Here is a 26,452-nt window from a genome sequence, read left to right as displayed (position 1 = left end):
ACTAAACCCAGAACTTAGGAACTGTCCTTCAGGTGTGAAAGGAGGGAGAGCTGAAATGGGTGAATTGTATGTGGGGGCCTTGATCCCTCCCATGCCCATCACTTGGCCCACATGTTACGTTGAACTGAGCTTCGTGGATGTGTTACCAGTTCTTACAAAGCTTGAATGGGATGTATGTGCTCCAGTATGACGCTATTGTCCAGCCAGAGGACAATAGCATCGGAAAATGCCGTCCTGAGGCTGGCAGTCCAGGCACCCTCAAGCCAGGATCCATGAATATTTATTTATGCCTAGCTTCCCGGGACTGTGAAAGGGAGGCGGCTGCTCAGGGGGAAGGCAGAGCCGTCAGGTGCTCAGACAGCTGGATTGCAAAAGAGCATCCGTCTGGAAGCTGTTAGAGAGAAGGTTAAAGCAGGTTTCTGAAACTTTCCTGTGCGCTGCTGGCACTCCTCTTCACACAGCGTTGCAGTTTTCATGAAGAAATCCGTGGAGTCCAGCCTTCACTTCCCATTGAATGGGAGTCCATCCCATTCAAGCTTTGTGTTTGAGTGGGCAATGTTCAGAGTGGTTGGAGGCTAAGAGCGCCTATGTGCAGGATAACCTTAAGACTCACGCTGAGGGGATTCTCACCGCCCACCCCTCCACCCGCCGCCCCGTGCCCCCGCATGAGCAGCAGAAGCAAAATGGATGGTTTTGACCATTTTAACCCTTAAGCTGCTGATCTCCCTTATTATAATCAAGCGACTCAATTAGCACGCAGGGAGAGGGGTTCGCACGAGTCGATCCACTTTATATGCAGCAGGGACACTCACAGAGGAGGATTTCACAACACAGGGCTCACCATCCTGTGTAAACCAAGCCACTGTAATCCCAGACAGTGTCACATCTGTCATAAATCCGCGTGGTTTTAAAAGAAGGGACATCTACAGGAGAGAAAAAAAAAACACTTCTGTTTTCTTGTCTTCTCTTATCATGTAGTTTTAAAATAGTCGTAACAATAGACCGTTTTTATGTAGGTGAAAGCCATGGCTGCTCGAAAAAGCAGTGGACACTTTTTGTTGGCTAATTTGCAAAACAGTTCAGTGATTGGTGTGGTGTTTATTATAAAATGATGACAAAAGGGTGCTGGTGGTTTTAATAGTTTTAGCTTACGAGGGCTGTCGTTAATTTTGTCTGTAGTGTTGCAGGTGAAAAAATGCACAATGGATAAATAGTCTATATTGGTTTAACTGAACATAATATATAGTGTGTTCTGGAGTTGTTTGTCTCAATAGACTATAGTAATCAAAAGTAATGAACCTATTATGTGCAGGACCTTGGAGAGTGTCGAATGGCAGTAAAAGTGTGGCGCATAAAAGGTTTATTAAAGGAAATTAAAGCCCATCATTGCCACACCTGCTCCCCTATTATAAGTCTATGGCAGGTCAGCGCTTTCCATCACAACTCAGCCTCGGAGAGCAGAGATGCGTCTCCCATCCTCATTGCAGGCACACCGCATCCCCGCCTGTGTCAGGATTTAAGGATGGAAGCCGTGGAGAGCACCTTCTGCCTGCCTCTGATTTCCAACCAGCGAAACAACTTGTTTCTGTTTCAGAATTCTTCTGGTAAAGTGCAAATGTGAATTAAACTGAGATGCTTAACAGATCCTAGTGAAATGGTTGGGGGTAGTCGGGTCAGAATCTATCTCCATGTGGACTAAAATAGCAGACTTTTTAAGTCTTGGCATCCCTTTGATAATTCACTTGGTTATATTTAAGATCATTAGTAATGATATTTTAGGGAATTGATGCTGACTGAAACAACACTCAAAGTTTTCTCTCCTTATAGATGTGGATGATTATAACTCACCTCTATTCTGGAATTACCAGAGTAAATGTCATCATCATTTCCAGTGGTATTTTACAATAGGGGCATTTTGAAGTTTTGTGCTACATTGGTTTTTTACACTGGGAGTTTTTTTTTCTAACTTAGAAACAGGCCCGTATCCGAAGCTGGTCATGCATGTGTGTTCAGTTCTGTCCAACTCTGTGTGATCCTATGGGCTGTAGCCTGCCAGCCTCCTCTGTCCATAGGATTTTTCAGGCAAGAAATACTGGAGTGGGTGGCCATTCCCTCCTCCAGGGGATCTGCCTGACCTAGGGATAGAACCCACATCTCTTGTGTCTCCTGCATTGGCAGGCGGGTTCTTTAAAAAAAAGGCCTGTATCCAAAAGGTTCTAGAAATACAAGGGAATCTGGTTGAGTAACTTAGTCTGGAACATTTTGGTTTGGTATCTGAGGTTTTGTCTCTTTCACAACCACTGTTAGTCAGACCATTCTTCTTTCCATCTTCATGATGCTGAAAGTGTCTGAGTCGCTAGTGAACACTTGCAGACAAGAACATCTGCCTTCTTGTCCATTTCCTCTGGTTTCAGCACCTACAGAAGTATTTCCAGAACTTGCGGGCTGTAAGAGCAGTCACGGTTCTGTCTCCACAGAGTCAGATGCTGTTCAGCAATGGGAAAGCTCCTCTGCTCTTCATAATGACCTAAAGATCTTCTAGTGGCCTGTGTTTGTATTTTAGTCAATGTCAAAGGAATGACCCAGGACTTTGTGTTCACATTACAGATGGATGCAGAGGCTAAAGATAAAACGCTTCGTACCCGTGCAAAAGGAACCAAGGGTGAGTTAGCGTGCAGATTCCGTGACCCTGTGCCCAGCACACCATGAAATGTGGGCATCCCATGCTTGGTCCCTGATGGGTTGTCAGGAGGATCACAACTTCCTTAGGATTCCCGTTTTTAAATCAAGCCAGGACGCTGCATCATGGCACTCTGTGGCTAAAGAATATGAACCAGGAATTGAAGGACCCGGAAAAGGCCAAATAATGTGGGATGCTAATGTTTACGAAATGCAACCATGAGTAGATTTAAACATCCTGCAAAACAGTATAAGGGTCAGCAAGGGAAGAAGGCTTTGTGGAGACCTCAAATTATCGACGTGACCTTTAACATCCAAGGGAAAAGTCCAAACCGTTCATTTATTGCCAAAGTGGGTTTTGATTTTTATGTTATCTGGTTTAGTGGCTCCCAATCTAAACTTCATGTGAGTAAAATGACGATGTTTGGTTTTAGACTGTCCCCGCCAGGGATTCCGGCAGCTCTGCAAAGTCATGTCTGAAAGGTTTAACTTGCCGGTTACCCTCTCTTTTTGTAACCAACAGATGGTAATGTAATATTGAAATATAAACAGGCCCTTGATGATCGAAACATCTGGAAAACAGGATTGACTGGCAATAATACCCCTTAAGGAAAATAACTTTTATTATAATTAGCTATATTTGTGTGACCCTCCATTCTAAACGGAAGGTTCAGCCTGGCCTCTGGAGGGAGCCAGTAGCTGTTCCTGGCCTGACCCACCTCAGGTTGGCCTCCTGGTGGAGGAAGGGTTGGGCTGGGGAGTGATCACACAGTCGTTTGGAAGCATTTTGAGATTTACAGTTGAAACCGTCTAATCAAATTCGATGCTTTTGTTAGTTGTGTTTATGTTGTGTAGTCAAGGTACATAATCCCCATTTCAGTGAATTATGGAATCACCCATTTTTTAAAATTCCAGGATGATTTTTTTTTTTCAGTTAAAATAGAACCCTGACTATCATTAGGCATGATAACCAAAATGCAGAATCATGCATTTGCATTTGGTCCAAGATATGGACATTTTCTGTACCCAAACTGAAGTTGTGCAGTATTCTTTCCCAGGTTTAGTTAAAGTTACTTTAAAAGTAATTACATCATATATCCTATTATTTGGAGCAACTTCCCTGGTGGCTCAGTGGAAAAGAATCTGCCTGTAAGGCAGGACATACAGGTTTGATCCCTGGCTCGGGAAGATCTCCTGTAGAGGGAAATGGCAACCCACTCCAGTATTCTTGCCTGGGAAATCCCATGGACAGAGGAGCCTGGTGGGCTACAGTCCCTAATATTTGGAATGCAATTTTGGAAACATCAAAGTTTTAGGCAGCAAAGTTCTCCATGGAATAAGAGTTTAGTGATAATATCCTAGCACTGTTTAGGATAGGCTCACGTCTGCCATAAATATCAGTATTCTAGGAACTGTATTTGGATTGTTCAAATCTCTTATTCTGGCTTCTGAAAGCACACGACTCTCTCGTACTTCAAATGCATTTTAATTTGCCATTCTTTTTGGACTTTGAATCCTTTTGGCACATACATAAGCACTCTTAAACAGAGCCAAAATGTTGTTGGAGAAATGAAACAACTGTTTCTCATGTAGCGTGAGTCATCTTTAAAACCACCTGTTGTCTCTCTCAATATGCTGCTTATTCTGTGGTAGGCAGGTATTTATAAACATGAACTTCTTTAGTTCCCATCATTGCATTTTTTTCTCTAACTGCTTTCTTTTGCAAATTTATTTATTTTTTTAATTGAAGGATAATTGCTTTACATAATTTTGTTGTTTTCTGTCAAACATCAACATGAATCAGCCATAGGTGTACATATATCTCCTCCTCTTTCACCTTCCTCCCATCTTCCTCCCTGTCCCACCCCTCAAGGTTGATACACAGCCCCCGTTTGAGTTCCCTGAGACATACAGCATTCCCATTGGCTATCTATTTTACATTTGGTAATGTAAGTTTCCATGTTACTCTCTCCATACTTTTTACCCTCTCCTCCCCTCTCCCCATGTCCGTAAGTCTTCGGAAAAATCAAAGCTCTTCTTTCTGTAAGTGTCTTATTTTTAATTGGAGGTTGAAATTAACATGACTCAAACTTCTCCTCTTTCTCCAGGAATAAAATTTATGGAACAGAATCTTAGGATATTTATTAATAAAATATTGTCCATTTTATTTAAATGCTTGTTTAATATAAATAAAATGCAAACAAGATTCTTTTGAAAATTTTCGTAGAGACAACAAAATTGATTTAAAAAGTAGTTCAGGGACTTCCCTCGCAGTCCAATGGTTAAGACTTCACCTTCTAATGCAGAGGTGTGGGTTCAATACATGGTCGGGGAGCTAAGATCTCACATACCTTGCAGCCAAAAAACCAAAACATAAAGCAGAAGCAATAGTGTAACAAATTCAATAGACTTTAAAAAATGGTCCACATTAAAAAAAAACCTTAAAATAAAAAGTAATTTGTCCTCTGTGCTGCTGTACTTTTTTGGTGAGATTTTAGAGACAGGTATTTGGAAGTTGATCCATGACTGCAAAGTCCCAGGGTCACTGGAGGCCTGATCCAGAACTATCTGTTCTGGGCCCTGGTCACCTGTCTTCTTGTGTCCAAAGAACTGGAAAGATGAATCAGCACAAAGGGAAACTGTTGGGTCTGCACTAATCAGGGCTTCCCAAGTGGCGCTAGAGCACACCTACCAATGCAGGAGATGTAGGAGACTTGGGTTTTTGATTCCTGGGTCGGAGGAGGGCCTGGTAACCCACTCCAATATTCCTGTCTAGAGAATCCCATGGACAGAGGAACCTGGTGGGCTATAGTCCATGAGGTTGAAAAGAGTCAGACAATACTACAGTGACTTAGCACGCATGTAATGCACTAAGCATGCACTGGCCGTTATCCCGAGCAGGTGAAAGGTTGCTCTCATGCAGTTTACAAAATTACGCACTGATTTTCCTTTTCTGTCTTTCTTTTTGTCAGTAGCACCAATGGATTCTCTAATCCAGGAGCTCAGGTAAGAGTTGCCCTACTTTACTTTTTCTAAGATTGATTGGCTTTAATTATTAGAATGTTTTGTACTTTTCAAGCCTCAGATCCTCATTTGACGGTGAGCACTAAGCCAGCGGGCCTATCTCGTGTGCCTCTGTCTCTGCAGCAAAGAGACAAAGGGGAGAAACTACGGACTGTCCATCTAAAGCAATCCAAGCTAATATTCTGATAACAAGACACCGTTTTTCTGTAACGTGAGCGGTTTCCCACTTTCTCCTCATAGGGTGTGCTGCCTCTGTGTGCACACCCCACATGTGGTTTGTTTTCGTGCTGATGGAAACAGAGAACTGAGGTCATCTGAGAACCTGACTGAGGAATAAGCCCAGGATGGTTCTCCTTAATAATCAGATAATTGTTTTTTAGATTCCACATGTAAATGATATCACATGATAGGTCTTTCTTTGTCAGGCTTGTTTTACTTAGTTTGATAATCCCTGGATCCACCAGTGTTGCTACAAGTATATTATTTAATTCCTTTTAAAGGCTGAGGAATATTCCTTTGTACATATGTACCACATCTTCTTTACCCATTTATCTGTTGATGAACACTTAGGTTGCTTCCATGTCTTGGCTAATACAAATGAACTTATTTACAAAACAGAAGTAGACTCACAGACATAGCAAACAAAGTTATCCTTACAAAAAGGAAGAGGGGGATAAATGAGGAGTTTGGGATTAACATAGACACATTACTATATAGAAAATCAATAAATAAGATCCTACTGTATAGCACAGGGAGCTATACTCAATATTTTATAATAACCTCTAATGGAAAAGAATAGGAAAAATAAATTATATATAATATATATGTAGCTGAATCACCGTGCTGTGTACCAAAAATTAACACAACCTTGTGAATCAACATACTTCAATTTAAAAAATTTTTAAAAATTACCAGATAATCATGTGAATTTTTGACTGTAGGTATTTGAATGTAACATGGAATTCGGGGTGGATTTAAGCACTTCAGACTGAGAGACTGTGATATGGGCCTCAGGCAATGCTCTGGAAATTCCAGTTGACTAGTTTTTGCAGAGTAAACTCCAATACATAGGTTTTCTTTCATGGGGTCTTTGCAGGGTCTGGCTTTGTTTTGTTTTAAAGTGCATATTTAAAAAGAAATGCATGTTGCCGATACGTTTTCTGTCCTGGTGCTATTTTTTAACAAGATTTGTCAAGCAAGAGGAACCCCTTATCTCTTCTCTACGTGTGCAAACCCAGAAAGTCCCAAACTCAGGGTCTAATCCATCTTTCTGGAAGCAGCGATAGTATGCGTGTTCCTCGGGGGAAGGAAACTGGAGTACGGGCAGCAGTGTCTGGACACGCACTGGTGTGTGAACCTATAACAGTGTCTGGTACACCTGGAAATTTACAGTGTGTGCATTGACAGTTTACATCCTCATTTTTCCAGGCAGCTGTGCCCTGTGTCTCCCTGAAGGAGTACCTTCGGTCCATTCATCAATTGAATGGGACGGGATCTGTCAGAATTGGGTACAAGCCTTCATGCTGGTGCTTTTCTCTGTGGAAATGTGTTTGTAGGAAAGCCATGGCCCCTTCATCATGGATGTTGTCATTGAGAATTTTACATTTTAAACTGCTTTTATAAGAGTAGAGTCCAGAATACACCCACACATAGGGACAGGATTAAATGGCTGAGGTATCTGGCTCCCTTAAATTCTTGCTTTTGCATCTCTTCTTGTTGACAATTCCTGTTTGTTTGGAGATGATGTCTCTGAGGAGTAGAGGAGAGAAGTAGACAATGCTCAAGGATTCAGGGGTCTGTGATACGTGCCCTCCCAGGGGGGATTCTTGGGGGTCTCACTGCTGAAGAACTAAGTGTGTTTTCCAGTAGGGTTCTTTGTAGGGAGTTAAACTACTCAGAGGCAGGGAAGGCCTTTTGAGTAATGTGTCTTGAAGAATAATGTGAAAAACAAAGGAAAATTTTGGAGAAATGAATATATTTTGTGTTTGACCTAAATTCATAGAGAAAAAAAGAGGACTTTAGCAGAAAGAAACAGCTTTGTGAGAGAAGCAGCATTGTTTAAATAATCTCATTGGAAAAGACCCTGATGCTGGGAAACACTGAAGGCAGGAGAGGGGGACAACAGAGGATGAGATGGTTGGATGGCATCACTGACTTGATGGATGTGAGTTGGAGCAAGCTCTGGGAGTTGGTGATAGACAGGGAAGCCTGGTGTGCTGCAGTCCATGGGGTCACAAAGAGTCGGACACAACTGAGTTGGACACAACTGAGTGACTGAATTGAACTTAACTAATGGAGAAATAGAGATTACTATCTAAGTGATAATTAAATATGTTAATATTTATTAACATCAATAATTACAGTCAAACTAATATTTATTGAGAGCCAGAGAGTCCTGAGTGTCCTGGAGCAGTTTATTTCATCAATTCTCCAAGAACCTTACAAGGTAGAAACTATTATTTTTCCAGTTTTTGGATGAAGAAAGTGAAAATAAATAGTTTACATAAATAGCCTAAGATTAAACAACTAATAAGGAATTCAGACTTCTAACTCAGGCCAGCTCCTCACCCTGGCTGCGTGCTCTCTCCTGTGCAGTTAATGCTGATTATCCAGCATATGAATCAAAAAGAAAGTCTGCCATCCATGTCCTCAGAATCTGGATTGTTACAGTTTTGTAGTGTAACCCTTATGGTTTATTTTTCAAAGCCTGTTGGTGTTCAGTTGCTCAGTTGTGTCCAACTCTTTGTGATCCCATGGACTGTAGCTTGCCAGGATCCTCTGTCCATGGGATTTTCCAGGCAAGAATACTGGAGTGGGTTGTCATTCCCTTCTCCAGGGGATCTTCCTGACCGAGGGATCAAACTTGCATTTCAAAGCCTAGTTTTCTGAAATTCAAAAAAGAATACACTTCAATTAAAAATAACATTTCCTAGTCTTCTAATTTTCTAAATAAATGTTTGTCAGATATTCAATTTTACCTAACTTGTCATTAAATTAGTTAATCAATTCAGAAAGCTTGTGATAATTGCTGGAAAATTCATAAGCAAAATGAATTCACCTATTTTTTCCTTTACTGAGAATGATTTTATAAAAATTACTGATTATTGTTAATTTGATAATTACTTATTTTCAACAGCCTGATCATGCTCAGGCTAAATAGGTCTCAAGCTGTTTCTTAAATGGCTCAAGTTGATCCAGGTATGAATCCTAATTGCCATTCTATATAAACCCTGAAAAAAGTCTGATTTGTACGGAAAATTATAGTCTTGGTCTCTTTTTAATTTTGTCCAACTTCATCCATTTGCTACAGTTGTTCCTCTGACTGATTCTGCAGCTTTGTTCTAGTCCAGAACCCAGAATTTGTTGCTCCTGAATTCTGAGTATCTAAGGAAATGTGGCTGATGTCCCCCAGTGTAAAACTTGTGGCTCTTTTGCAGAGAACCTTGGCAACTTTATTTAGTTCTTTCTTTTAGAATGTATTGGACATGTTATTGCTTCTACAGCTACTACTTACAAAAACACTAATACAAATGAAGCTGATTTAAATATACTGCATATTGTTCCTGACACTAATAAAAATTGATACTGACATTCTCATCTTCTTATGATCCTCTATGTCAGCTACTATCCTCACCATTAAAAAAGCAATTTATAACCCCAGACCCACCTTTAATCATGTGTCTTATTAGCATTTCCAGCTTTTCCTCCAGCACAATTCAGGTTACATGTGGTGCTGAGGGGGCTCTCATGCGTCCATCTAAATCATGACCGTTGGATTTTCTATGCTCTTTTCTTTTATTACTGTTATCCTTAATCTGATCCTCCTGCAATTGCATCTGCTAATATTGGTAATTGTGTTGTGCGTCTGTAAAGTGTTTTACACCAGTCCAGCCCCTCTTCTCTCATTAGGAAAATATATTCCAGCCTCTGAAATGGCTTTTCTATGTGACTCTTTAGAGGCACAAGTGAATTCAAGGCTCTTAATTATATTAGAGGTAAATCCCACTGTCCTTTCATGGTCTTATTGCTGCCTCCTAGTTAGATGAAGTTTTGTAATAAAATTTTAATTTAGTTATCTCTTTACTTTGTTCGGTCACTAAATCGTGTCTGACTCTTTGTGACCCCATGGACTGCAGCAAGTCAGGCATCCCTGTCCTTCACAATCTCCTGGAGTTTGCTCAAATACATGTCCATTGAGTGATGCTATCCAACCATCTCATCCTCTGCCATCTCCTTCTCCTTTTGTCTTCAATCTTTCCCAGCATCAGGGTCTTTTCTAATGAGTTGGCTCTTAACATCAGGTGGCCAAAGGATTGGAGCTTCACCTTCAGCACCATCCCTTCCAATGAATATTCAGTGTTGATTTCAAGTGACATTGTCTAGGTCTAACTGACAAGCTGGATTGGGGGAAGTTAGTGCTTTATTCCCGCAAGGGTCTTTGACTGAAAGAGACTGGACCAGAGTCAGAACTGTGGGCCTGTCTGTGGTCCAGAGTGTACTCCATGTCTCACTGGACACAGTGTAGCCGCTGTATTGCCCCGATACTGCAGACCCTAGCATTCCTTTGTTCCCCCAATAGTCTTTACTTTTTAGAGCAATTTAGAGTCACAGCAAAACTGAGCAGAAGGTGCAGAACTCCACACAGACCCCCCACAGCCTCCCCCACCGTCAGCACCCCCACCGGGTGGTATCTTTGTTACAGCGGATGAACCTACACTGCCATGTTGAGATCCCATCTCAGCATCCGCATTTGGGGGAATATTTACTTACACCTCATCAACAGATGAATAAATCAAGGTGGACTATATCAGACCTACAAACCAAGCCTAGCACGTTTTCTTGATTCACAGCACTGCTGATTAGAGATCACACTCCTTCCTTCCGGATTTTTGTATTCCATGAATGAGTGATGTGATTTTAAGTCTGTGTTAAAATACCTGGAGTACGTACAAATCTCTGTTCATTCTAGTTGTTTTCCTTTCAAAACGCTGTCTCCCAGGCGATGAACTGGTGTGGGCCTTGTCCTTCCAAGATGGATTTTTACACATCAGGAGGTGTGTATTGTTTTTGCCATTGGCCTGAGGTCAAGGACGGGCCTTTAGAACGGGGCCAACACAGCAGGCGGAACTGAGAGACTGAAGAGCAGTGCTCTCCAGTTTGCATCTATAATGTGACGGTTGCGTGGGGCGGGTGCTCCCCAGCTTAGTTGTGTATGTTTTACTTTCCATCATAAAGCCTGAATTTTGGGAAAAACAGCATGGGGCTTATACATAACTATTCCAAGTAAAGTTTCTCAGAAAAAAATAAGAACAAGCAAATGTGCTTTCTTTTCTCTACCTTTTCTTTCCATGTTCCAATATTATCACAAGGATGTGGGTGGTACAGGTCAGCCAATGGTTCTAGGACATACAGCGTGAACATCTCCAGAAACCAGACCTTTTCTAAAGCCATGATGCAGGCCACCCTTGTGGGCCACACATGAAGATGTACCCACCGAGGCTTTCGTCTTGCAGAACTCAACCACAGAGATCACTGTTTATCCACTCAGCTCTTCTTTCTCTGGTGCTTGCTCACTTCAGTTGTGTCCGACTGTACGACCCCATGGACTGTAGCCCGCCAGGCTCCTCTGTCCATGGGATTCTCCAGGCAAGAATACTAGAGTAGGTTGCCATTTCCTTCTCCAGGAGATCTCAACCCAGGGAGTGAACCCACATCTCTTGCCTCTCCTGCCTTGGCAGGCAGTTTCTTTACCACTAGCGCCACCTGGATACACAAACCTTTTTACACAGCACAATTTGCTACTCTTGATTGAGGAAAGAATATTTCCTTCCTTGGTGTTTGTTCAGCACTTACTCTGCACCAGCGTTGCCCCAGTTAGCACATTGGTATAATAAACCAGGGGATTATATGATAACATCACTCCTCCTACTTGGGGACCAGGTGTCACCCAGAGCCTACCTGCTCAGAGCACCCCTGGGTGCTTATTAGAAGTGCAGGTTCCCAGGCTAACTCCAGACTGAACCTGCATTCTTATGAGGTCTCTGAGGGCATGGCAACCACTCCAGTATGCTTGCCTGGGAAATCCCATGGACAGAGGAGCCTGCGAGCCACAGTCTGTTGGGTTGCAAGGAGTGAGACACGATTGAGTGACTAACACTTTCACTTTTCACAGGCATCTACAATGTATTCTCAGAGGATTTGGTTATGTCTCAGACAAAATCCAGAGTCTCTTTCAGCTTCCATGGATCACGTGACTGCCTTGTCGCCTTGATGTGTAGGTAACCAATGCACTGAGGTTCCTTTCAACCTGCCCAGGCACATCAGAGTTCAGATGCAGTCACTGTCTTCTCACCCAGTTGTTCCATGGAGCATCTCTAACCCAATGTAGAAGTATTTCATTCCATCTCTTATTTCTCCTTCATCTTCTGAGAAGGAAGAATTGACTTGAATCACTGGCAGGTTCTTCATCTCTGCTGTTATCTCTCAAGAAAGCTATTAATGTACCCACTGGAAGTCTCCTCTCAATTACAGTATGTGTTGGCAAACATAAGAGTTCTGACGCTTTGTTGTGTTTTTCCCGCTGGAAGTGTGAACCCAGATAAACCTGTCCCACATGCTGACATGTGAACTCCCTACCCCTAAAGCATGTGTGTGCTTTAGTTGCAGTGTTTTCTCTCTGTGCGTGACTTCCTGGAACTCTTAACGCAGACGGGGACTTTGTCAGGGGAGTGTGTTGGGTGAAACTGGGTGAACCGCCACCCTGGATCCAGGGGGCCTCGTGGTGGGTCAGACCCTCTGTGGGACCTCGGAGCCAAGTTCAGATGTCACATCCCTCTGCCTTCTTGACTAAGGCTGCTCCGTGCAGTATTTTCAGTCTCGGCCTCTGGGTCCCGAGAACTGTCCCCCACCTCCAAGCAGAGCTTAACTGGCCTCCGGCTTTATGCAGATGTGCCTTCTGACTTGTCTTCGCCTTTGAAGCTCTCTGCTGCCTTTTCACTTCATTTTTTTCCTTGTGTGATCATTCTCCTTGTTTATTTCATCCTCCTTGAAACAGAAAGTGCTTTTCTCGTATCACATCCACTTCCAAATGTTCTTCTTCCAGTCTCATCACCAGACTGTTTTCTGCAGGAAACCCCAAGCCTAAAACTCCTTCTTATTTTATTTTATTTTATGTTATATCATTCTCTTTCCATCTCAATTCTACTACATCTGTTCCTGGCAGCATTCTCTCCTTTATCTTTTCCCCTGTAGGATTTGTAGTCACTCTTTAAGGCTAATGACTAATGTCATCTCCGCCGTGAGCTGTCCCCATGACCTCCCAGGCTGACTAATACTTTCTTCCATTGTGTCCCCAAAGTACTTCTTTTCCTGTCTGTTTTAAAGCACTTATTACTTTGAATTATAGCTATTTTATTATTCATTCATCCATCTGTCCACCCATCCAGAAGAAAGCAGATCCCCTGCCTTCAAGTTTAGAATTTGGTTGGTGAGACATCAAAAAAAGAGCAAACTATTGAACAAAACTTTAATGAATCATACATAATTCTTTTTGATATACTGTTAACTTTTTGGAAACAAGATATCTATTTTATTTACTATTGTATCTTTAGTACATGATCTTACTTGAGGTGTTTTTTTTTTTCTTATTGTCTACCAATGTTCATTTAGAGAATAAGTAATGCAATTAGTGGTACAGTGGTAAAGAATCCACCTGCCATTGCAGAAGACACAGGAGACCCGAGTTCAATCCCTGGGTCAGGAAGACCTGGAGACCTGGCAAAGGGATTATTGGCAACTCACTCCAGTATTCTAGCCTGGGAAATCCCATGGACAGAGAAGCTTGGTAGGCTACAGTCCATGAGGTTGCAAAGAGTCAGACATGACTGAGCAAGCACCTTTACCTTGATGTAATTAGTGACTCATATGAAGGAATTTTTATTTAATATGTTGATTCTCTTTTATATAGTGCCTATAACCTCTCTGCTTTCAAATTCTTCAATTCTTTCCCTACTTCTGTCCCTTCAAAGTCAAGACTATTTAAAAGGGTTAAGACCCCATAGTAATAAAATATTAAAAAGTGCCCAAAAAAGTAACAAAAATAAATAAAATCAAGACTGTTTGGCTGGCAAAGCTTCCACCAGCCCCTTGACTACAAACCAGGCCACTCTCACTGTAATAATCATTTCTCATTTATTTTCTCCAATCAATACCTGTTTTCCTCTACAGTCTATTTCATCCAACATAAAAACAAGGTGCTCTTAATTCTGTTACTTTCGCCCTTCATTTCCTTTGGTCATTTTCAGTCAGGAAGAGAAATCACAGTGAGAATGTAAGTGCCTACTGCCTGTTTCTGAGATGCTTTTGTAAGGAATCAGCCAGTGAATCTGTGGACAGGAGGCTTGGGGTCACAGGGCAGCAGGTGGAACCGCTGCTACTGGATGCGTGGACCCTTGGAGGAAGGTGAGCCCTGGAGCGTCTGATTCATGAAGGTGCTCATGTGGTCCTCACCTGAGGTCAGGGACATGCCTCCACTCCATGGCATGCTGCTCATGGAGCAGGATGTTCTCCAGGCCAGGAGAGCCACACTGGTAGGGAAACAATCTCATATGCCCGGGGTGACCATGAAGTCAGCTCTGCTCTTCTGGGTACCCCGTGAAAGCTGAGAGAGTTCAAACCCCCTCAGCCCTCTGAGGGCCTGTGTCCTTGGAGGCAGAGGCAGACACAGAGCCCATCGTCTCTCTTGGGGTCAGGGGCTCCAAGTTCCTTGCAGGAAGGAAGAACTGGCAGGCCCACTCACCTTCCTGACCTCCCCTGCCTCTCTGATTCTATCTCAGCTCTCAGCTCTGGTTCTCCTTCAGCTCCCCAGTCTCTAAACACTGGAGCCCCACCCCAGGTGTGTCCCTGACCCTCTTTGCTGGTGACTTCTTGGTGAACTCTTCCAGGCTTTCAATCCACTTGCGTGTCAAATCCGCTCTTCCCTGAACTTCAGACTCACTCTGATGGGAAGTGACTTGTGGACTTGCAGGCTCAATCTTTAGTTGAGAGCTTCTAAATCAGGGACAGCCTCTAAAAGCAAGTTATTTCAGATTCAGTGGAATACTTGGCTGCCAAAGCACTGCACAGATTTGTGTGTGTGCATATATATACTTGCACATACACATATATAGTGAGATGACACGTACATTTACATACACCCAATTTTAATAATACATCGGAGGAGATGATCCCTGCTAATTCAGCACTCACTTGACTATTTTAACGCTTGATCCTCATTTTAAATATTTCTCCTGCATGGCAGCAAGTTCTGTGAAATGATTCATGATATGTTTTGGTGAAGTGGAGAAGGATAAATGGAAGCCATCCAAATGTCAGACAACTCTTGTTCATACTGATGGCCTTGTGTGTATCTGTAAGTTTCTAGTTTTTTTTTAGTTCAGGGAACTAAGAAAGGAAACTAGATTTATGGACCAAATATCTGCATTCAGGTAAATGTCAAGAAATAAAATCGGCATTTACGATGATAGTCATAAAAGAGCCACATGCTCTAAAAGTGTCTTTTGTCACAGTCGTGTTAAAAGCCAGACATCACCATGTTAGTTGAGGGAGTTGTGTTGCTGTGTTTGTGTATGCCCTGGTCTGTTTTGTTTCCACCAGTGGGTGAGCCTCTCCCTCATGTTGGTCACTCTTGGTGTCTGTTTCTGCTGGTCTTTGACATTGTGCCCTCAGCACACCCACACACAAATGCACACACGCACACAGGTACACACGCACACACACGGGCACACACACAGTGCACACACACACAGGTATACACGCACACACACATGAGCACATACACAGAGCACACGCACACAGGTACACACACACACATGAGCACATACACAGTGCACACGCACACAGGTACACACGCACACACACATGGGCACATACACAGTGCACACACACAAAGGTGCACACGCACACACACACGGGCACATACACAGTGCACACACACACAGGTGCACACGCACACACACATGAGCACATACACAGTGCACACACACAGGTGCACACACACACACACAGGCACATAGTGCACACACACACAGTGCACACACACACACAGGTACACACGCACACACATGGGCACACACACACAGTGCACACACAGGTGCACACACACACACACAGGCACATAGTGCACATACACAGGTGCACACGCACACACATGGGCACATACACAATGCACACACACAGGTGCACACGCACACACATGGGCACATACACAGTGCACACAGGTGCACACGCACACACACAGGCACATACACAGTGCACACACACAGGTGCACACGCAGACATGGGTACACACAGTTTCCTCCCAGCCCCCCTTCCCTGGTGTTTCCACCTCACATTCTCTCCCTCTCTCCCCCTTTCCTTCTCTTCACATTACCTTTTCTTCTTTTGCAAATGTCTACTTTCAATGTTCTACTAGACCCACCCCTCTTGAACCTGAGAAAACCATTCTTTTGAACACTGAGAAATATCTATAGTAGAAACCACACCAGGAATAACCAGGAAAAGAAATCAGCAAATAATGAAAAAGGGCAACATTGATAAAAATCCATTCTAGATGATAAAAATGATGTGACTCTCCTTCTTACTACACAATAATCAAATATAAAGACTGCCTGAAAGAAGTATGTGTATATAAATGTCATCTGAAGAAGTGAATTAATTATATTTTAAAGAGCATGAAGCCACTATGTTAGTTGCTAATATGCCAAATATGGTTATGATTATCTTTTGAATGTAAAAACATTGCATTCTTTTTTAATATTTTTATTTTTTAATTAATTAACTAACTTGTCTGTACCAGGTCTTAGTTGTGGCACATGGGATCTTTGCTCTTCACTGCAGCATGGGGGATTTTTAGTTCCAGCCTGTAAAGTCTTAGTTTTGATATGTGGTATCTAGTTCCCTTACCAGGAATCAAACCTGGGCCCCCTGCATTGGGAGAGTGGAGTTTTAGCCACTCAACCACCAGGGAAGCACCCAAAACATTTCATTCTTAAATCAAATTTTTAAACAAATTAAGCCTTACTCTCTGTCATTCTCAATATTCAGAGCCATTCAGAGCCTGCTCTTTAGAAAGAGTTCAAGTCTGCACATCTTGGGGTAAGAAAAAGTCAGTAAATGTTCACAGGAGAGAACAGAGGACACCTGTGTTCTAGTCATTCAGTACTAAAATAGGTGGTACTTTATGCTTCCTGATCTTCGTTTAAAGCCACCAAATGTAGAGTTTACTTGTGTGGTCCTGATGTGTTTCCGGGAGTGACGGCCCCACGATCACAAAGAAGCTGCAAACCCATCCCTAGTTCATGGTTTTACTTTGTGAATAAATAAAGTAGGATTTACTGACTAACCTGCTCCTGTTAACCCCACCCACCACCATCTCTCTTTTGGCTTTCCTCGGTGGAGAGGGCAACTAGAACCAAAAGCCCATGTGGATCAACGACCTGTTGTTCCAAGGAGAATGGGCAGCCACATCGTCTGAACAGTCACTGGGTAGGTTTTGATGCCTCTCCCAGGGAAAGGCAATTCCTGTTTGCATGAAGTCATCTTCATACGCTTACACATGGATGGACTTCAGCTTCAGGCCACATTTATGAAGTGTGATACCAAGACCCAGGCTCATAGATGCATTGGTGCTGGTGCATGCATGCTCAAGTCATGTCTGACTGTTTGCAACCCACGGACTGTAGCCCTCCAGGCTCCTCTGTCCATGGAATTTTCCATGGAGCGAAAATACTGGAGTGGGTTGCCATCTTCTCCTCCAGGGCATCTTCCCAACCCAGGGATCAAACCCTTGTCTCCTGCATCTCCTGCATTGACAGGCGGGTTCTTTACCACCGTGCCGCCTGGGATGTCTATAGATGTACAGGAGATAAGAAATGAACAAGAAGCACTCTGTTCCCTTTTAGACAGTTCCAGGTTACTGGGAGAGACAACGGCAATTAGGGAGTTAAGTTTTACAATCATGGAAACTTCCAGACTCCCATGGTGGCACAAAAGGAGTGTGTTCTGACAGTGTTGCCAAAATGATATCATTGGGAAGAGTGTGTCCACCAGCATGGTGGGGCGAGGGGAGCAGGAGGGTTCAGAGAGTCTTCTTAGCTTCTTCCACTGTTACTCAGGATTCAGAGTAAGTTTTTATATTGTTGTTATCATTATTATTATTATAGTGTGGCTTTTAATGGCTTGACTATTTTATGAAAAAACTGTTGTGGACATTATGCAAGTAATTGATCATTCATAAAACTTAATCCCAATTAAATGAGGAAAAAGCATCTATTAGCTCTGGCCTTATGGGAAAACAACTCTCACTCTTATAAACCTGATATTATCAAGTAACCTTGCCGATGGAATCAGTGTTCCATGACAGCAAACCAACCATCGATAAATAGCAACGACATGACTGCTGAATTGATGACATGAGTCACAGGAGAAGCTTAAATTATAGGTTTTCTGTGGGTGCTGTGCTTCACACAGCGTGGGCACGCGTGTCCACCATGTGGCTGAGCAAGCTGGGCGTGGACTCGGGGATTGTCCTCCATGAAAGAAATGTGACCCCCAGGCTCATCTGTGTAAAAGTAAACTTGTGTTTGCGGTAGCCTGTGACGTGGAATCAGGAGGCCCATTTCAAGTGAACACAGACTTAACTTTCCCACAGGCACCTGTCTCCTGATTCCGTAGAAGGTGGCTGAGTAGCCGGGCAAGACTTGCTTCCAAAGTCTCGCCATTCCTCCCGGGTGCTCAGCTGTGGGGGCTGCTCCCAGCTCTCGTTGCCTACATACCCCTCCATCCACATCTTCCTTCTTGCCTAGCATCCCTGCTTGCCTAGATGGCTTACCTGGTGACCTTCATCCCTAAGGGACCTGAGCCCTGGTCACCATGACCTTCAAGTTCTCTGGCTGCTGCCCAGCTGATTGGCTGTCAAGTCTGGCCAGAAAGAACTAGGAGAGGCCAAGAGGGTCACTAAATGTGTTCTTCTCTGTTCCCCAAATTTAATGGCAGCCTTGCTGTTCCTGATAGCCAGGATCCATACTCCTGCCAGGATGGCAACCCTCTCCTGCCTGCTGGACTCCCCGCCCAAGATATCCACATGACTGAGAGGCAGGCAGAGCTGGAACTTTGATCGGACTCTCAGGTGTCCCCCAGTGGAAGCCCTCTTTTAAGGGACCAGGATCTTTAGACCCTCAGAGGACACATTCAGGGGGAGTAATGTACAGATCCTTCAAGTTAGTCATTAGGAATCATAGTAAACCAAGTCATTCCTAACGCCACCTGTTTGTTAGTTCTTGGGCCCAAATATCCAAACCATGGAGGGCAGGGCACTATAACGGTCATCATGTGTGCATACTGGCCCCAAAGAAGGCATGCCCTCTCGGCAGGGTAGCACCTTCAAGCCAGCATCTCAGCTTTGTCTTTGAGAGGTTATTCTGTCACTCCATCAGGCCAGGATATGCTATAAGTCATACCAGAGGTGTATCCAGTTATTTTCTTTGTCTTCCTAGCTGGGTCTCTTAGAGACGCATGAGAATGCTTGTTGGCAGAATGTTCAGATAGCAGTGCTGTCTGAAGTGCTGAAGATGGGCCAGGAGAATCCATACTCAAATACATGTTGCGTGTGTGTTAGCCGCTCAGTCGTGTCCTATTCTTTGTGACCCCAGAGACTGTAGCCCGCCAGGCTCCTCTGTCCTTGGGATTCTCCCAGGCAGGAATACTGGAGTGGGTTGCCGTTTCTTTCTTCAGGGGATCTTCTGGACCTAGGGCTCAAACCCACGTCTCCTGCACTGGCAGGAGGACTCTCTACTGCTGAGCCAGTGAGGGGAATGCCAACAGTCCTGGTTCCCCTCGCTGATGGAAAGTATGTATCTGCCACATCAGTGACTGCGAAACACTCATAGTTGCATCTATGTTAATCTGTAAAGCAAATATCCTTTATTTTGGTCTAGCAGTTGCAATTAGAACTATTATTTGAGTTTGTGGCTGCCCACTGTTAACCCCGAGGATCAGTCTTACTAAGAGTCTGCACTTTAACTTTTTATTTTATTTTGGAATATAGCCGATTAACAGTGTGGTGATAGTTTCAGGTGCATGGCAGAGCGGCTCAGCTATACATCCACATGGATCCATTCTCCCCCAGACTCCCCTCTCACCCAGACTGCCGCGTGACATTGAGCAGACTTCTCTGTGTTGTACAGCAGGTCTTCGTTGGTTATGCATGTTAAATACAACAGTGTGTGCTTGTCCATCCCAAACTCCCTAACTATCCCTTCCCCCGATCCTTCCCCCTAGGCAGCCACAAGTTTCTTCTTGAAGTCTTGTGAGTCCCTTTCTGTTTTGTGGATAAGTTATTTTGTATCACCTCTTTTTAGATCCCATGGATAAAAGATGTCATATGCTATTTCTCTAACTTCCTTCACTCACACTGTTAAATTTAATGAAGAGAAAGAACATAGGGCCCACCAGCCGTGCATCCTCTAAGTTTTAAGTGACACTAATCACTGTCATTTCTTCTAGACTATGATGTTTGGGGGTTACTATTTTGATGCTGGGACGAAGAAGTTTTAGAGGATTCCACTTACAGTTCCCATTTCACTTGCCAAGAAGCCAGTTATGTTTTTGTGTTTACCTGGAGAGGAAAGAGCCTGAGTGCCTCTTCAATTGCGTGTCAGTTTTTCTGCCATGTTTTTGCCCACTTTTAAGTTATTTGTCATTTTCCTGTTTATTTGAAAGAATTCTTTGTCTTATTGGCCTTTTATTGTTTTGAAGAGTGTAATATATCTACAGAATCATGTACTTATCATGATAAGAGGAGAGCTCAATGAATTTTCACGACCTAAACACGTTTGTGTAAATAGATTAAAAACCAGAATATTGACAGGAAGCTCTCCTTATTGGCTGGTATCTCTTGATGAATAAAGGTTCTTAAATTTAAGATGTTCTAATTTACCAGTGTTTTCCTTTAAATCATTATGTTTTGTAAACTGCTTAGGAAGTTTTTGCCAAGGTCATGTAAGAACTTTCTCACATTTTTTTTCTGGAAGTTTTATTGTTTCATAGCACATGGTTTAAATCCATAACCTGTCATGAATAGTTTGTTGTATGCACCATCAGTTAGAGTCAAGACTTTTTTTTCAGATAAATATTCAGTTGACCCGGTGCCAGCCACTGAAGAGACAACTCTTTCCCCAGTGACACCTTCGCCATAAATTGCCTGTATTTGTGTGAGTCTATTCCTGGATCCAGTAGACGGACTGTATACTCTGTTCTTTTTCTCTATTTCTTTATGTTTGCACCAGAAATACCTGTCTCAGGTACTAAAGGTTTATGATAAACTCTGACACCCAGGTCTGTAAGTCTTTCAACTTCCTCACTGTTCTTCTTCAAGACCATTTTTGCTGTTCTTGGTTCTTTTCATTTCCACCCAAATTTTAGAGTTAACTTGTCAATTGCTAAAAAAAAAGAAAAAAGAAAAATATTCTTCTTGGGATTTTGTTTGGGGTTGCATTAAAATTAGTAGGTAAAATTTGAGAAGAATTGAAATCTCTCAGTACTGAATCTTTTATTCCATGAACATTTTCTATTTCTTCCTTTATGAAGATTGTCTTTAATTTTCACAAAATGTTATTTGCTTTTTATAGGTTTTACATGTCTTGTATTAATTTATTCCTCAGTGTTTCATACTTCCATGCATCATAAATGGTTTTATTTTAATTTTTTCTCATTTTTTATCACTGGTTTATAGAAGTTCAAATCATTTTAAACAGTGACTTCATTAAATTTGCTTCCTTATTTTAGTACTTTATCTGTAGGGTCTTTGGGGGTTTCCTCAAATAATATCATGTCTCTGAAAATATAGTATAAGTTTTTTCTTTTTCAAACATCACACCTGCATTTTTTTCCTGCCAGTCATTCTTCAAATTCATTCTTCTGGGTCCCTTCCTATGAGTCTGTGCTTTTCTTTCTAACCAGAAGAAAACAACAGAAATACCCAATATGAATTTTCTCTGGAAATATTGGAGCACGTAAATAATTTCTTGGACTCAGGGATTTATAACTTCCATTTGTTTTCCTGTTCTATTCTTTTGGTGGGATGTACTCAAAATATAGCTATTGCTGAACCTACATTTTAAAATTAATTTTTATAGGAGAATAATTGATGTACCATACTGTGTTAGTTTCAGGTGTATAGCAAAGTGAGTTGGTTATATATATACATATATCCACTCTTTTTTAGATTCTGTTCCCATATATGTGGGAAATAGATGTCCCACTATATGTCTGTGCTGAGTCACTTAAGTCGTGTCCAACTCTTTGCGACCCTAAGGACTGTAGCCCGCCAAGCTCCTCTGTCCATGGAGATTCTCCAGGCAAGAATACTGGAGTGGGGTTTCATGCTCTCCTCCAGGGGATCGTCCCAATCCAGGGATCAAACCTGCGTCTCTTACATAGGCATTCGCAGGCAGGATTCTTTACCACTAGTGCCACCTGGGAAGCCCATTCCCATATATGAACCTGTGTTTTTGAATGTGTTACATATCTTCTGTTAACTTGCACTGAGGATTTATTACTGTTAAAATAAGCTGGAAAATTATTCTAGAACCCAGTGTTCATTGCACAGATTTGAGGGACTCGCAGTTTCCTAAGCCTGAAAGGTCAGTGAATTTGACATCAAACAGACCTCCAGCAATGAATCTATCATCAGCGTTATCTGATTGCTATTGTCCTCCATCATTTTTGAATAAAATTTCAGCTATATCTTGTCATCAAAGGGAGCACCATTTCAAGTTAGAATTCAGGTTACCAAATGGAAGCATTTTCTGAAAATGTAACCAAATTTTTCAGGTAAAAATACAGATCTTCTAAAGATATTTTAATAAAATCAAAACCACAGATATGAAATATGGCATTGAAAGGCATTCGGTGCATCGGTAACGCTCCCTGGAGGACTCTGCATGTTTAAAGCAACAGTTTGATTGAATAGAACAATAAATGCAGGGCTGAGTGTATTTTTTCTCTTTCTTTCTCATCTACTAGAAAAATATAGATAATAGAGCTCATTTATTTCCTTAACATTTCAGAGCTCCGCAGATGGGAAAACACAACCCAGTGGAAATGATTTCTGGCAACCTTGAGAAGATATGTTAGCATTTTGTGGCATTTCTTTCAGTGACATGTAAAGCCTGGCTTTCCCTCACTGCAGTGTCACAGTGAAGTGTCACAATAAAGCCAAAACAGTGTGCCCTCGGGGAAAACGAGGGAGAGGGACCATTCTCCATGCACACACAAAGGGTAATATTTATTATAAAGGCTTTCATTTCAGCTCCAAATGCTGCCTGGGCCACAGCTACTTTGCAGTGGAGAAATGCACAGAATGTGAGATTTAAAGCAAATGTTGTATATAAATCTAATGTAATTTATGTAAATACAAATACGACGTAAAAAAGTAGAACACATTTACAGACATGGAAGCTTGCGTCAGTCTGTGCAGGGCACCCGGTGGGGGAGAGTTTGGAGTTGCTGGGTGGCGCCTTCAGCCGAGTTTTGGTGGAGTCCAAGGCACACAGAGTCAGAACCGGGGGTCAGGACCGCCTTGCCCTGACCTGCTTTTGTCACCAGCAGCACGGAGAGCACCTTCTTTGCCCACAACACGTGATATGGGAATTGTTATCCCTCTTCGTTGGATGAGGAATTTAGCATCCCAGAAGATTCAATTACTCGTTGCAGATGACACAGCTAATATTATATAAGGAGCTTCACGCACTGTTAATATCAAATGCATTAATTTATTTGAAGCTATATTTGTATTTTTTGATAGAACCGTAATATCCTTTTCATCCTTCCACAAGTTATTGTTTGGACCCAAATGCTGAACTTGATCTTTATTATTATTAATGTCTCCTCATGTTCATTCTACTGCTCCGCACTATGGACATTGTGGGGGGAGCCTGTGTCTTAACCACGTTTTGCGACATTTTTCTTTGCTTTGACTGAGCGTCATCTCCTGATTTAATGAGACCTGAATCATTGGGATCAGCCCTGTGGCAGGTGGCTTCCTTCGGTTAGAGTGGTGACTGGTTTAACAGGGCCTGCTCCACCTAGTTGTCAAAGGCAGATGGAAATTACCCAGGTTCCTTATTCTGATTTGGCGACACATAGGGAGAACATGAACTTTGGGGACCAGCAGGCCAGATTCAAATATCAGCCCCACAAGTTACAGGTCATGTGATTTTGAGAAGTTCCTTGTCTTCCTAAATAAACTCAGATAAAAACATTAACAAGATAATACTATTAACAGGGCTGCCCTGGTGGCTCAGTGGTAAAGAATCTGCCTGCCAATGCAGGAGACATGGGTCTGATCCTTGATGCAGGAAGATCCCACATGCTGTGGAGCAATGATGCTCATGTGTGGCAACTACTGAGCCTGTGCTGTAGAGACCATGCACTGCCTGTGTGCCCTAGAGCCTGTGCTCCGCAACAAGAGAAGCCACAGCAACGAGGAGCCTGCGCACTGCAAGTCGAGAGTAGACCCCCCTTGCTGCAACTAGAGTAAAACCCGTGTAGTAGTGAAGACCCAGCACAGTCAAAAGTAAATAAATAAAATTATATTTAAAAAAAAGAAAATGAGAACAAATTATGTAGCTCCAGGAGATAATTTATTTTCAAAAATATATACTGACAAGGCAAAATCTGTAAGAATCCCACCGGAACTAGATGTTCCACTTCATCCATCACCTCAACCATCAGAAAGTAATGGTATTTGTCGGACTGGCCAAGGCCTCCAGCCAGGTGTCCGTGATCAGTGTTTGTCCTGGTGCTGACGAAGCTTTGTTTGAATAAACCTTCCCAGCCTCTTTTCCAGAGCCCATGCTCTGCTTACATTGATGTTTAGAGTCCACTTTCCTTCCCCATTTTAGTATCTGAATGTCATTTGCTGGAAGCCTCTTTCATCTTCTATAAGTCTTCTTGGTTCTGGATAGTGGTTAAGTGGTCTTACTTGTGTATTTTGTGAGCATCTTGATGGAAACTCTTGGTTTAGGAGACTTGGTTTAGGGGGCTTCTTGAACCCTCTTCACATTCCTGGGAGCTTTCTTCTCCTGTCCCTCCCCTTTCACAGGTCGTCCTCCTGGCCAGAGAAGGCGTGGGCCCCGGGAGGTCTGCTTCTCTGTCTGTGTTTGCTCCCGTGACATAGGACACATGTGTCATAGACTGTGCTGCTTGACTGGCCAGGCTCGGGCCATGCAGTCTCCTCCTGAAGGCCCCTGTCTGCTCTCCTGCTCATTTGCTTAGATTCTATTCTACCCCATCGTCTGTACATGGTCACTTTAAATTTGGGCTCATCAAAGAAATGTTGCCAAAGCACATTAGTTTGTCTCAGAAACTTGCTCTTCTCTTCCACATCAGGATAATCTTCAATTCTCAATTTTTAATCTTTTTTTTTTGAGGAATTTCTAACCCTCTTGAATTATCCCTCCTTCTAGAATCTTTTATTTCCCAGATAAGAATAGCACTTATTTTCTTCTGAGATTTTAAAGGCTACCCTTCTAAATTCAAGAATTCATGTGTATGTGCCTGTGCTCAGTCATGTCGCACTCTTTGTGATGCCATGGACTGTAGCCCGCCAGGTTTCTCTGTCCATGGAACTCCCCAGGCAAGAATACTGGAGCGGGTTGCCATTCCCTTCTCCAGGAGATCTTCCCGACCCAGGGATAGAATCTGAGTCTCTTGAGTTTCCTGCCTAGGCAGACGGGTTCTTTACCACTGCACCACCTGTGAAGCCCAAGAATTCATGTATGATGATGATCAGATAATTTTCACAAACGGGCCACCATGGGTACTTCTCCGTATTGATGTTTTTAAGAGAACAGTTTAAGGCCTTGTCTTAAGATTACTGAATATTCAACCTTCTTTTAGAGATAGAATGAATAATATCTTATTACTCTGTGACCAGGGTTCTCTCCTCTGGATCTTTTCATCTTAAGCTCTCGCATTTTTCTCCAAAGAGCATTTAATAAATATGTGTCAGAGACTCAGTATTGGCTGAACCCTCTGGTCTTCCTAGATCTCACCAAGAGAATGTTTGCTTTAACTTTAGCACAGAGTGAGCTGCACTGATGCCAAGCGAGCTATATGTAGGAAATGTGTTTTCAAAGGGCCGTCCTCAGGAGGACTTCCAAATAAAACGCTATGAGAGCAGGAGTAAGGATAAACTGTGGTCCATTTTTGTGAAATCCAATCTCCTTTCTCCTCCTTTTATTTGTTTGTTCTGTGTGCCAAATGGGTGAGACTCAAACGGCAGAGTGCCATGAGCATCCTTCCACTTTTTTCTGTGCCTGGAGATGGGCTGATCAAATGTTCATAGCCTACCCATCCACCCCCTGCCCCACACACACTTAATGCCCCATCTTTCAAGTCAAAGCCCAGGATGTGGCATCTCAAGTTTGACATGCAACTGTGGCGGAGATAAGCAGTTTCAGTAGCAAACAACTATCCAAAAAACCTTGTGATTTATCCATACTGGACACATTTCTCGTAGCTGGTGGTATATTTTTCACATTAGCTCTTTCTTGGGATTAACAAACCAGTGCAAATCTTGTTTCATCCGTCCCTGGGTATTTAGTCTAGTGCCAGGCAAAGCTCAGATTAACATATGCTTACTCAGGATTAAGGATGATTTTTTTTTTAACTCTTCTGATCAGCAGTA

At 42.6% G+C, this 26,452-nt stretch overlaps 1 protein-coding gene across 3 annotated transcripts in view; it reads left to right on the top strand.

Annotated features, from left to right (window-relative positions):
- ST18 (ST18, C2H2C-type zinc finger) overlaps nucleotides 1–26,452 on the top strand; it is an 88,895-nt gene that overhangs the window by 4,332 nt on the left and 58,111 nt on the right. For 2 of the 3 annotated variants that reach the window (XM_027560967.1, XM_027560969.1), the window contains exons 2-3: nucleotides 2,608–2,662; nucleotides 5,652–5,685. In XM_027560967.1, coding sequence (XP_027416768.1) covers nucleotides 2,608–2,662; nucleotides 5,652–5,685 — 89 coding nt within the window. The remainder of the gene's footprint in view (nucleotides 1–2,607; nucleotides 2,663–5,651; nucleotides 5,686–26,452) is intronic. The other variant, XM_027560968.1, reaches the window with a different exon arrangement.

The sequence above is a fragment of the Bos indicus x Bos taurus genome, chromosome 14 (genome assembly GCF_003369695.1).
Source record: "Bos indicus x Bos taurus breed Angus x Brahman F1 hybrid chromosome 14, Bos_hybrid_MaternalHap_v2.0, whole genome shotgun sequence".
Classification (NCBI taxonomy): Eukaryota; Metazoa; Chordata; class Mammalia; order Artiodactyla; family Bovidae; genus Bos; species Bos indicus x Bos taurus.
Note: the sequence above shows the minus strand (reverse complement) of the source record. Positions and strands in the feature narration are given on the sequence as shown.